Source organism: Leptodactylus fuscus, unplaced genomic scaffold (genome assembly GCF_031893055.1).
Source record: "Leptodactylus fuscus isolate aLepFus1 unplaced genomic scaffold, aLepFus1.hap2 HAP2_SCAFFOLD_92, whole genome shotgun sequence".
Taxonomy (NCBI): domain Eukaryota; kingdom Metazoa; phylum Chordata; class Amphibia; order Anura; family Leptodactylidae; genus Leptodactylus; species Leptodactylus fuscus.
In genome coordinates, this window is record NW_027440970.1 from 319,042 (window position 1) to 331,155 (window position 12,114).

At 45.9% G+C, this 12,114-nt stretch overlaps 1 protein-coding gene and 1 long non-coding RNA gene across 3 annotated transcripts; both read left to right on the forward strand.

The window, feature by feature from the left end:
* The first annotated feature begins 213 nt into the window (after positions 1 to 213).
* Positions 214 to 8,293, forward strand: LOC142188992 (uncharacterized). Of its 2 annotated transcripts, XM_075262093.1 has the most exons (4): positions 214 to 272; positions 662 to 968; positions 3,862 to 3,972; positions 6,779 to 8,293. In XM_075262093.1, exons 2-4 carry the CDS (start codon positions 917 to 919, stop codon positions 7,876 to 7,878), a joined length of 1,263 nt encoding a protein of 420 aa, XP_075118194.1. In that variant the 5' UTR covers positions 214 to 272; positions 662 to 916; the 3' UTR covers positions 7,879 to 8,293. The 2 variants fall into 2 exon arrangements, with proteins under 2 accessions (XP_075118194.1, XP_075118195.1); XM_075262094.1 differs by lacking the exon at positions 3,862 to 3,972.
* Positions 4,308 to 5,898, forward strand: LOC142188993 (uncharacterized). The gene is made up of 3 exons (XR_012713219.1): positions 4,308 to 4,979; positions 5,152 to 5,392; positions 5,806 to 5,898. It is a non-coding gene; the product is annotated as an uncharacterized LOC142188993 (long non-coding RNA).
* Positions 8,294 to 12,114: the final 3,821 nt, after the last annotated feature.

The window sequence follows — 12,114 nt, forward strand, 5'->3', positions numbered from 1 at the left end:
GTGTCATGCCCTCCTGAGGTGGGTCTGGTACTTACAGGTGATCTGGGGTTGTCCTACCCTGAGGTCACATATAGTGATGTCAGAGATGTGTCATGGTCTCCTGAGGTGGGTCTGGTATCTTACAGGAGATCTGGGGTTGTCCTCCTTCGGGGGCACACATAGTGAGGTCATGGCCTCCTGTACATCATTCTCATCACTCATATTGATCCCTTTCAGGACAAGATGTGATTTTTCACAAGGCTGGTGGTTCTAGTTTGCCATAGAACGCGCAGGTAAGAGCGGCCATAGACCACAGGGCTGGGAATCTGAAAGATGAGGGGTGTTCCCACTAAAACATCCTGCCCCCTTCAGGGCACACGGTGGTATTACAGCTGTATACAAACTTGGAGCTGCCCTCATACAACCATGCTAGAGAGCCACATGTATATTCTCAGAATGCCTGTTCGTCCTTATACTCATCCATATAGGGTACTTCTGTACACACCCCGTTGCCTTGTATTCTCAGTTACAGGGGGCACTATGACTTTAGTGTATGAATCTGTTCATTCATAAGGAGGGATTGTCTTCACTCCCGGGTATAAGACACGTCCTGAGGGGGTGGGGCAGGATCTTCTATTTCCATGTGGATTTGAGCTCATGGCAGTACTTCTTCTCCTTACAGATTTGTGTCAGCGCTATAATGGGATGTGAGTGTGGCCGCCTCTAAACGGTGCAGTAGTGCACAGCGACTCGACATCAAGCCTTAGTCTCAGATCTTCTGTCTGTAATGGCGATGACCTATAGACCTGCACAAGACGTCTACCAAAGACCTTCAGAATAATGTGCCGTCTGAAATAAGTCACTCGTAAGTGGCTGAGGGGGGTCAGGGCTCCCCAGTAACAACATGACCTGCCGGGTATCCTGAGGTGTAAGGCCAATGTCCTGGAGGGAGAGAAAGGAACCACATTTCTACAGAGAGTCCATCAGAGGTGAGTAGAGGCCAATCCAGCTCCCAAAATCCTATCCTCGTGGTTAGTACATGTACTATTACTATAGATATCTCTCCTCGCGGTTAGTACATGTACTATTACTATAAATATCTCTCCTCATGGTTAGTACATGTACTATTACTATAGATATCTCTCCTCGTGGTTAGTACATGTACTAGTACTATAGATATCTCTCCTCGTGGTTAGTACATGTACTATTACTATAGATATCTCTCCTCCTGGTTAGTACATGTACTATTACTATAGATATCTCTCCTCGCGGTTAGTACATGTACTATTACTATAGATATCTCTCCTCGCGGTTAGTACATGTACTATTGCTATAGATATCTCTCCTCGCGGTTAGTACATGTACTATTGCTATAGATATCTCTCCTCGCGGTTAGTACATGTACTATTACTATAAATATCTCTCCTCATGGTTAGTACATGTACTATTACTATAGATATCTCTCCTCGCAGTTAGTACATGTACTATTGCTATAGATATCTCTCCTCGCGGTTAGTACATGTACTATTGCTATAGATATCTCTCCTCGCGGTTAGTACATGTACTATTGCTATAGATATCTCTCCTCGTGGTTAGTACATGTACTATTACTATAGATATCTCTCCTCGCAGTTAGTACATGTACTATTACTATAGATATCTTTCCTCGCGGTTAGTACATGTACTATTACTATAGATATCTCTCCTCCTGGTTAGTACATGTACTATTACTATAGATATCTCTCCTCGCGGTTAGTACATGTACTATTACTATAGATAGCTCTCCTCCTGGTTAGTACATGTAGTATTACTATAGATATCTCTCCTCGCGGTTAGTACATGTACTATTACTATAGATATCTCTCCTCGCGGTTAGTACATGTACTATTACTATAGATATCTCTCCTCGCGGTTAGTACATGTACTATTACTATAGATATCTCTCCTCGCGGTTAGTACATGTACTATTACTATAGATATCTCTCCTCGCGGTTAGTACATGTACTATTGCTATAGATATCTCTCCTCGCGGTTAGTACATGTACTATTACTATAGATATCTCTCCTCGCGGTTAGTACATGTACTATTACTATAGATATCTCTCCTCGCGGTTAGTACATGTACTATTACTATAGATATCTCTCCTCGCGGTTAGTACATGTGCTATTACTATAGGTATCTCTCCTCGCGGTTAGTACATGTACTATTACTATAGATATCTCTCCTCGCGGTTAGTACATGTACTATTACTATAGGTATCTCTCCTCGCGGTTAGTACATGTACTATTACTATAGATATCTCTCCTCGCGGTTAGTACATGTACTATTACTATAGATATCTCTCCTCGCGGTTAGTACATGTACTATTACTATAGATATCTCAGCTCGCGGTTAGTACATGTACTATTACTATAGATATCTCTCCTCGCGGTTAGTACATGTACTATTACTATAGATATCTCTCTCCTCGCGGTTAGTACATGTACTATTACTATAGATATCTCTCTCCTCGCGGTTAGTACATGTACTATTACTATAGATATCTCTCTCCTCGCGGTTAGTACATGTACTATTACTATAGATATCTCTCCTCGCGGTTAGTACATGTACTATTACTATAGGTATCTCTCCTCGCGGTTAGTACATGTACTATTACTATAGATATCTCTCCTCGCGGTTAGTACATGTACTATTGCTATAGATATCTCTCCTCGCGGTTAGTACATGTACTATTACTATAGATATCTCTCCTCGCGGTTAGTACATGTGCTATTACTATAGATATCTCTCCTCGCGGTTAGTACATGTACTATTACTATAGATATCTCTCCTCGCAGTTAGTACATGTACTATTACTATAGATATCTCTCCTCGCGGTTAGTACATCTACTATTACTATAGATATCTCTCCTCGCGGTTAGTACATGTACTATTACTATAGATATATCTCCTCGCGGTTAGTACATGTACTATTACTATAGATATCTCTCCTCGCGGTTAGTACATGTACTATTACTATAGATATCTCTCCTCGCGGTTAGTACATGTACTATTACTATAGATATCTCTCCTCGCGGTTAGTACATGTACTATTACTATAGATATCTCTCTCCTCGCGGTTAGTACATGTACTATTACTATAGGTATCTCTCCTCGCAGTTAGTACATGTACTATTACTATAGATATCTCTCCTCGCGGTTAGTACATGTACTATTACTATAGATATCTCTCCTCGCGGTTAGTACATGTACTATTACTATAGATATCTCTCCTCGCGGTTAGTACATGTACTATTACTATAGATATCTCTCCTCGCGGTTAGTACATGTACTATTACTATAGATATCTTTCCTCGCGGTTAGTACATGTACTATTACTATAGATATCTCTCCTCGCGGTTAGTACATGTACTATTACTATAGATATCTCTCCTCGCAGTTAGTACATGTACTATTTCTGGTATCTGGGGACAGACGGAGTCTGCCGATGTTAGGCCGATCCTGCCACGTCTGTTTGGCCTGCTGCCATCTCTGCCTTACCTGCTGTGACTATGACCTTGCTGGCCCATACTGTGGACTATATTTGACCCCTTTCTGCTTATGGTATTATTTGTGGGATTTTCCAGTTGACACCTTCTAATTCTGGTTTGAGACAAGGCTTCGCTCACTAGCTATAGGCCTAGACCCGATCCAGTGCTGATGGTCAGAATTCTACATAGGACTGGCGTCATGGACAGATCTAACCTGAGATACCTGTGATTGGTCACTTCACGATCCCTTGTTGTAGAGACTTCTCATTTCTTCTTGTCCCCATAGTGAAGGGTCCCCTTGGGATTGTAGGAGAAGGGTATTAAGGAAGTGTCTACTTCTGCTGCTTCTAGGTGATGAGTTTTTGGATCCTAATGAGATGAGACCGGTTCCATTATTCCCTCTCCTTTGTGATGTACATGAAAACAGTTTGGACAATGATGTGATGGAGTGCCCCCAAATAGGTGATGACTGCAGCAAATCGCCCTGTGCCCCCACCACCACCATCACCACCACCACCATAATACCAAGCCATACTTCATAGACACTGGCCTGAGGGCTTCACCTGTTTGTTTTAGTGCTCCATCTATTCCAAGCCACTGGTCACATGGAAAAGGTTTATAAATATCAGATACAAGTACAAAAGCATGAAAACAACTGAGACTAGTGTAGAGGAGCCGGCCCACGAGGGACTATGGATGGAGACAGCTGGTGATGTGGTAGTGTGCTCAAAGTATAGGGGGTGCACAGGAGAAATCCTGGAGACAAACCTTAGAACATGTGAGGAGGTATCAGGAGATTAGGACATGTATGGAGAGGACAGGTTGTGGAGATTACATGTGAGGAGAGGACAGGAGATTAGGACATGTATGGAGAGGACAGGTTGTGGAGATTACATGTGAGGAGATATCAGGAGATTAGGTCATGTATGGAGAGGACAGGCTGTGGAGATTACATGTGAGGAGATATCAGGAAATTAGGTCATGTATGGAGAGGACAGGTTGTGGAGATTACATGTGAGGAGATATCAGGAGATTAGGTCATGTATGGAGAGGACAGGTTGTGGAGATTACATGTGAGGAGAGAACAGGAGATTAGGTCATGTATGGAGAGGACAGGTTGTGGAGATTACATGTGAGGAGAGGACAGGAGATTAGGTCATGTACGGAGAGGACAGGTTGTGGAGATTACATGTAAGGGATATCAGGAGATTAGGTCATGTATGGAGAGGACAGGTTGTGGAGATTACATGTGAGGAGAGGACAAGAGATTAGGTCATGTATGGAGAGGACAGGTTGTGGAGATTACATGTGAGGAGGTATCAGGAGATTAGGTCATGTATGGAGAGGACAGGTTGTGGAGATTACATGTGAGGAGGTATCAGGAGATTAGGTCATGTATGGAGAAGACAGGTTGTGGAGATTACATGTGAGGAGGTATCAGGAGATTAGGTCATGTACGGAGAGGACAGGTTGTGGAGATTACATGTGAGGAGAGAACAGGAGATTAGGTCATGTATGGAGAGAACAGGTTGTGGAAATTACATGTGAGGAGAGGACAGGAGATTAGGACATGTATGGAGAGGACAGGTTGTGGAGATTACATGTGAGAAGAGGACAAGAGATTAGGTCATGTGTGGAGAGGACAGGTTGTGGAGATTACATGTGAGGAGGTATCAGGAGATTAGGTCATGTATGGAGAGGACAGGTTGTGGAGATTACATGTAAGGAGGTATCAGGAGATTAGGTCATGTATGGAGAGGACAGGTTGTGGAGATTACATGTGAGGAGGTATCAGGAGATTAGGTCAGGTATGGAGAAGACAGGTTGTGGAGATTACATGTGAGGAGGTATCAGGAGATTAGGTCATGTATGGAGAGGACAGGTTGTGGAGATTACATGTGAGGAGAGAACAGGAGATTAGGTCATGTATGGAGAGGACAGGTTGTGGAGATTACATGTGAGGAGAGGACAGGAGATTAGGACATGTATGGAGAGGACAGGTTGTGGATATTACATGTAAGGAGAGGACAGGAGATTAGGTCATGTACGGAGAGGACAGGTTGTGGAGATTACATGTGAGGAGAGGACAGGAGATTAGGTCATGTATGGAGAGAACAGGTTGTGGAGATTACATGTGAGGAGAGGACAGGAGATTAGGTCATGTATGGAGAGGACAGGCTGTGGAGATTACATGTAAGGAGAGGACAAGAGATTAGGTCATGTATGGAGAGGACAGGTTGTGGAGATTACATGTGAGGAGAGGACAAGAGACTAGGTCATGTACGGAGAGGACAGGTTGTGGAGATTACATGTGAGGAGGTATCAGGAGATTAGGTCATGTATGGAGAGGACAGGTTGTGGAGATTACATGTGAGGAGAGGACAGGAGATTAGGTCATGTATGGAGAGGACAGGTTCTGGAGATTACATGTGAGGAGAGGACAAGAGATTAGGACATGTATGGAGAGGACAGGTTGTGGAGATTACATGTAAGGGATAGCAGGAGATTAGGACATGTATGGAGAGGACAGGTTGTGGAGATTACATGTGAGGAGAGGACAGGAGATTAGGTCATGTATGGAAAGGACAGGTTCTGGAGATTACATGTGAGGAGAGGACAAGAGATTAGGACATGTATGGAGAGGACAGGTTGTGGAGATTACATGTGAGGAGAAGACAGGAGATTAGGTCATGTATGGAGAGGACATGTGATGTGGTATTGCAAGCTCCGTTCTCCTGATACTTGGAGAAGACACATGAGATGTCCTTTTCATCATAGTTTGACATGGTGATACTTGTGCTGCAGATCTCAGGCCATGTAAATTTTTGTACGAAGTTGATCTTCTAGTTTTGGAGGTTTGCCGAGGGACTCTCATAGGGTTCAGAGACAGGCACATGTTTTGGAACCTTTTCATCATGTGATCTCTGCATGCTTTATCATATCAAATTCTCATTGTCTATGTGACTATTTGGTCAAGTACGTGTTATGATAATACCGCATTATCCTTGTCATGTTATATGTATGACATACTGACGTGACTTGACTACCTGAGTGAAGGGGATTGCAGGGGGATCCCCAGATTTGTAAAGTACTATGGAACATGTTGGCATTATATAAATAAAGTTTATTATTATTGTAGGCCAAACCCTGGCTTACAAGTAAGTTTCGATACCCAGGGTTGGATTAGGTTGACATGGCCAACAGATACTTCCCCCTCTTCGTGGAGTTTACTACTTGTAATATTCTTCTTTCTTCTTTGTGTCCTCAGACACCCATATAACAAGAGATGCCCAGAACTTGGACAGGACCAACCTGCGGAGCAACTCTTCACTTCAGACTCCAAGAAGACGGAATCGTAGAACAATTTGTGAGCCCATGAAGATGCCAAAGACTCTTTCAATTGAAATTCCTTTCACTGTAACGACTGGCCAGCATAGAAGCCTCCTCCATCATGGCCCCCGCATAGAATATGAAGACAGTCCTGAATCCACCCCAGCTATGACTTCCAAGTCTTACATCTGTATTGAGTGTGGACAGAGCTTCTCTCATGAGGTGCCTTATGTCGAGCACCAGAAGCTCCACAGCCACACAAGTCTAGAGTTTGATGCTTCACTTTCCACCAGTAGTGCCATGTGCAAGGTCAGAAGATCTATGGTCCAAAGTCAGGAGCAGAAGAGAACCGGCAGAGAATTTGTATGTGCGGATTGTGGTAAGACTTTTATTGGGAAGTCCAATCTTATTGTCCATCAGAGAACACACACTGGGGAGAAGCCTTATGGATGCATCTTCTGCGGGAAACACTTTGGCAGAAGTTCTGTTCTTAGAAAACACGAACGGATTCACACCGGAGAAAAGCCGTACACGTGCGTCTACTGTGGAAAGCAATTCAGTCAGAATTCAGGGCTGAAGAACCACGAGAGGATCCATACCGGAGAGAAGCCGTACGCCTGTATAGAGTGCGGCCGGAGGTTCAGTCAGAGCGCTGATCTGATGGTTCACTATAGGACACACACGGGAGAGAAACCATTTATATGTATCGAGTGCGGAAACAGCTTTATTCGCAGCTCGGACCTCGTCATACACCAAAGAACTCACTCTGGGATCAAACCCTTCACATGCACTGAATGCGGGAAGAGCTTTAGTCAAAGGTCCCAGATTATAAGACACAGAAGAACCCACACTGGGGAGCGGCCGTTTACTTGTGATGTCTGTAGGAAAAGCTTCATCCTGAGCTCTGAGCTGAAGAAACATCACCGGGTCCATACGGGGGAGAAGCCTTATAAGTGTAAGGAGTGTGGGAAGTCCTTCCGGCACTGCTCCAACATGAGTCGGCATCAGAAGATGCATGCAGAGATGGAGGTTCTCTAGACCGTGGAGATGGAGGTCCTCTAGACCTTGGAGATGGAGGTTCTCTAGACCTCGGAGATGGAGGTCCTCTAGACCAAGTGGATGGAGGTCCTCTAGACCACGGAGATGGAGGTCCTCTAGACCTCGGAGATGGAGGTCCTCTAGACCAAGTGGATGGAGGTCCTCTAGACCTTGGAGATGGAGGTCCTCTAGACCTTGGAGATGGAGGTCCTCTAGACCTTGGAGATGGAGGTCCTCTAGACCGTGGAGATGGAGGTCCTCTAGACCGCGGAGATGGACGTTCTCTAGACCTTCTCATTGTCTTATTGTCCATTCTTTTCAGTGTCCGTGTTCTTGTGCAGAAACGTCAGAGTGGTCCTCTCTGGTCGGATTGTTTCATGGCTGAAGATCTTGGCTTGAGCTGTCTCGAGTTATGCTGAATCCTTCCTTGCTCACATTTTATATTTTTGGTTTTCTATTACTTTTTTGTTTTTGACAATAAACATACCGTTGCCTGAAATGTTCAGAACCGTGACATGTAAATAACCGGCGATCCGAGCCGCAGCCATGGCTTCATGGTCTGGACGCTGCTTCTGCTCGACTCTCAGCCAGTAACTAGGGTAGAGAGGAAAAAGACACCGAGCGCTCTAAGCGTAGTAGATCTGTTAAAATGGTGGCAGACAATATTCATTAATATTAATATAGACCAGTTGGCCTCTCACCTGAAGGGTTGTGGGATATCACAACCCCAGTGTGGATTTAAGTTGGTAAACAATCCAGGTGAGAGTGGCAGCAGAATCCACAATGTACCGGAATCCCGGAGAGAAGACAGTGGAAGGCAAGAACCAGAGGTTCAAGATGAAGTGGAAAAACTGCGCTCCCTGGTTGTTGATAGGTAGTGACACAAAGACCAATTGTCCACGTATGGATTTATTAAGAAACAAAAGCACGACGCGTTTCGGACCTTCAAGGGTCCTTCTTCAAGTGCAAGAACAAAGCTAAAAGAGAATACATACATATACACAAGTAAAACCTCATGGAGAGGGATGCATCTTGCCTAGTTAGCTAAAAAAGTATGAAATACTGAACATATAATATAGTTCAAATAAAAAAACATATAGCATTGAAATAAATAAACAATAACAGGAAGAATTACAGTTTTAAAAAATAGTGAGTCAAGCTCAAAGCAATACTTCCGATAAAAAAATAGGAGAGACTCAATCCTTCATCATAAGTATTGTGACCCCCTTGGGTGAACATACCTTAGCACAGTGGTTCTCAACCTTTCTAATGCCGTGACCCCGCAATACAGTTCCTCATGTTGCGGTGACCCCAAACCAAAAAATAATTTGGGTCGCTACTTCATAACTGTAAAGGCTAGTTCACACAGGGGGTGGTATAGCGGATTTATAGCGGATTTAGGCACTAAGAGTGACGCAGGGCGCCGCAATCACTCTCGGGTCAAAACACGCTTGCCACGACTGTCACGGCTTCCCCCCCGGAGTCGGCACAAATTAACGGGCCGACTTCGGAGGTTGTGTATGCCAAGCGGACGCCATGGCTCACCGAGACGCGGAATCCGCCTGAAGGGCAGCCCGCTTTTTTTTTCCCGTGAGCGGCAGCATGCCGCTCACGCAAAAAACAAGCCTGGCGGTCTAAATAGACCTCCATTGTGAGGGGGCGGATTATGACGTGGATTTCGCAGCATAATCTGCCCCCTCTGTGCCCGTGTAAATGGGCCTTAATTTTGCTACAATTATGATTCGGAATTTAAATACCTGATATGCATTATGTATTCTGAAACACCCCCCATCTTGCTCACACACAGACTGAAACCCTCTATCATTCTCACACACAGTCTGAACCCCACTATTATGCTCGCACACAGCCTGAACCCCCCTATCATGCTCACATACAGCCTGAACCCCCCATTATGCTCACACAGCCTGAACCCCACTATCATGCTCACACACAGCCTGAACCCCACTATCATGCTCACACACAGCCTGAACCCCACTATCATGCTCACACACAGCCTGAACCCCCTATCATACTCACACACAGCCTGAACCCCACTATCATACTCACACACAGCCTGAACCCCACTATCATGCTCACACACAGCCTGAACCCCACTATCATGCTCACACACAGCCTGAACCCCCCCTATCATGCTCATACACAGCCTGAACCCCTCTATCATACTCGCACACAGCCTGAACCCCTCTATCATACTCGCACACAGCCTGTACCCCTCTATCATACTCACACACAGCCTGAACCCCACTATCATACTCACACACAGCCTGAACCCCACTATCATGCTCACATACACAGCCTGAACCCCACTATCATGCTCACACACAGCCTGAACCCCACTATCATACTCACACAGCCTGAACCCCACTATCATACTCACACACAGCCTGAACCCCACTATCATACTCACACACAGCCTGAACCCCACTATCATACTCACACACAGCCTGAACCCCACTATCATGTTCACACACAGCCTGAACCCCACTATCATGCTCACACACAGCCTGAACCCCACTATCATGCTCACACACAGCCTGAACCCCCCCCTATCATGCTCATACACAGCCTGAACCCCTCTATCATACTCGCACACAGCCTGAACCCCTCTATCATACTCGCACACAGCCTGTACCCCTCTATCATACTCACACACAGCCTGAACCCCACTATCATACTCACACACAGCCTGAACCCCACTATCATGCTCACATACACAGCCTGAACCCCACTATCATGCTCACATACACAGCCTGAACCCCACTATCATGCTCACACACAGCCTGAACCCCACTATCATTCTCACACACAGCCTGAACCCCACTATTATGCTCACATACACAGCCTGAACCCCACTATCATGCTCACATACACAGCCTGAACCCCACTATCATGCTCACATTCACAGCCTGAACCCCACTATCATGCTCATACACAACCTGAACCCCACTATCATGCTCACCTACACAGCCTGAACCCCTCTATCATACTCACACACAGCCTGAACCCCACTATCATGCTCACATACACAGCCTGAACCCCACTATCATGCTCATACACAACCTGAACCCCACTATCATGCTCACATACACAGCCTGAACCCCACTATCATGCTCACACACAGCCTGAACCCCACTATCATGCTCACATACACAGCCTGAACCCCTCTATCATACTCATACACAGCCTGAACCCCACTATCATGCACACACACAGCCTGAACCCCACTATCATGCTCACATACACAGCCTGAACCCCACTATCATGCTCACATACACAGCCTGAACCCCTCTATCATACTCGCACACAGCCTGAACCCCTCTATCATACTCGCACACAGCCTGAACCCCTCTATCATACTCGCACACAGCCTGTACCCCTCTATCATACTCACACACAGCCTGAACCCCACTATCATACTCACACACAGCCTGAACCCCACTATCATGCTCATACACAACCTGAACCCCACTATCATGCTCACCTACACAGCCTGAACCCCTCTATCATACTCATACACAGCCTGAACCCCCACTATCATGCTCACACACAGCCTGAACCCCACTATCATGCTCACATACACAGCCTGAACCCCACTATCATGCTCACACACAGCCTGAACCCCACTATCATGCTCACATACACAGCCTGAACCCCTCTATCATACTCGCACACAGCCTGAACCCCTCTATCATACTCGCACACAGCCTGAACCCCTCTATCATACTCGCACACAGCCTGTACCCCTCTATCATACTCACAGCCTGAACCCCACTATCATACTCACACACAGCCTGAACCCCACTATCATGCTCACATACACAGCCTGAACCCCACTATCATGCTCACATACACAGCCTGAACCCCACTATCATGCTCACACACAGCCTGAACCCCACTATCATTCTCACACACAGTCTGAACCCCACTATTATGCTCACATACACAGCCTGAACCCCACTATCATGCTCACATACAGCCTGAACACCCCCCCCCATCTTGCTCACATACAGCCTGAACCCCACTATCATGCTCACATACACAGCCTGAACCCCACTATCATGCTCACACACAGCCTGAACCCCACTATTATGCTCACATACAGCCTGAACACCCCCCCCCTCACACACAGCCTGCACCTCCTCCTCCTCCCCCCCCTCACACACAGCCTGCACCTCCTCCTCCCCCTCACACACAGCCTGCACCTCCTCCTCCCCC

Bases quoted from the DNA above. Each gene is read 5' to 3' on its own strand.
- LOC142188992 (XM_075262093.1), top strand. From the start codon at position 917: ATGTCCTGGAGGGAGAGAAAGGAACCACATTTCTACAGAGAGTCCATC. The intron at 969-3,861 runs GTGAGTAGAGGC...TGCTGCTTCTAG, and splicing joins CTACAGAGAGTCCATCAGAG to GTGATGAGTTTTTGGATCCT. The intron at 3,973-6,778 runs GTGATGACTGCA...TTGTGTCCTCAG, and splicing joins GATGGAGTGCCCCCAAATAG to ACACCCATATAACAAGAGAT.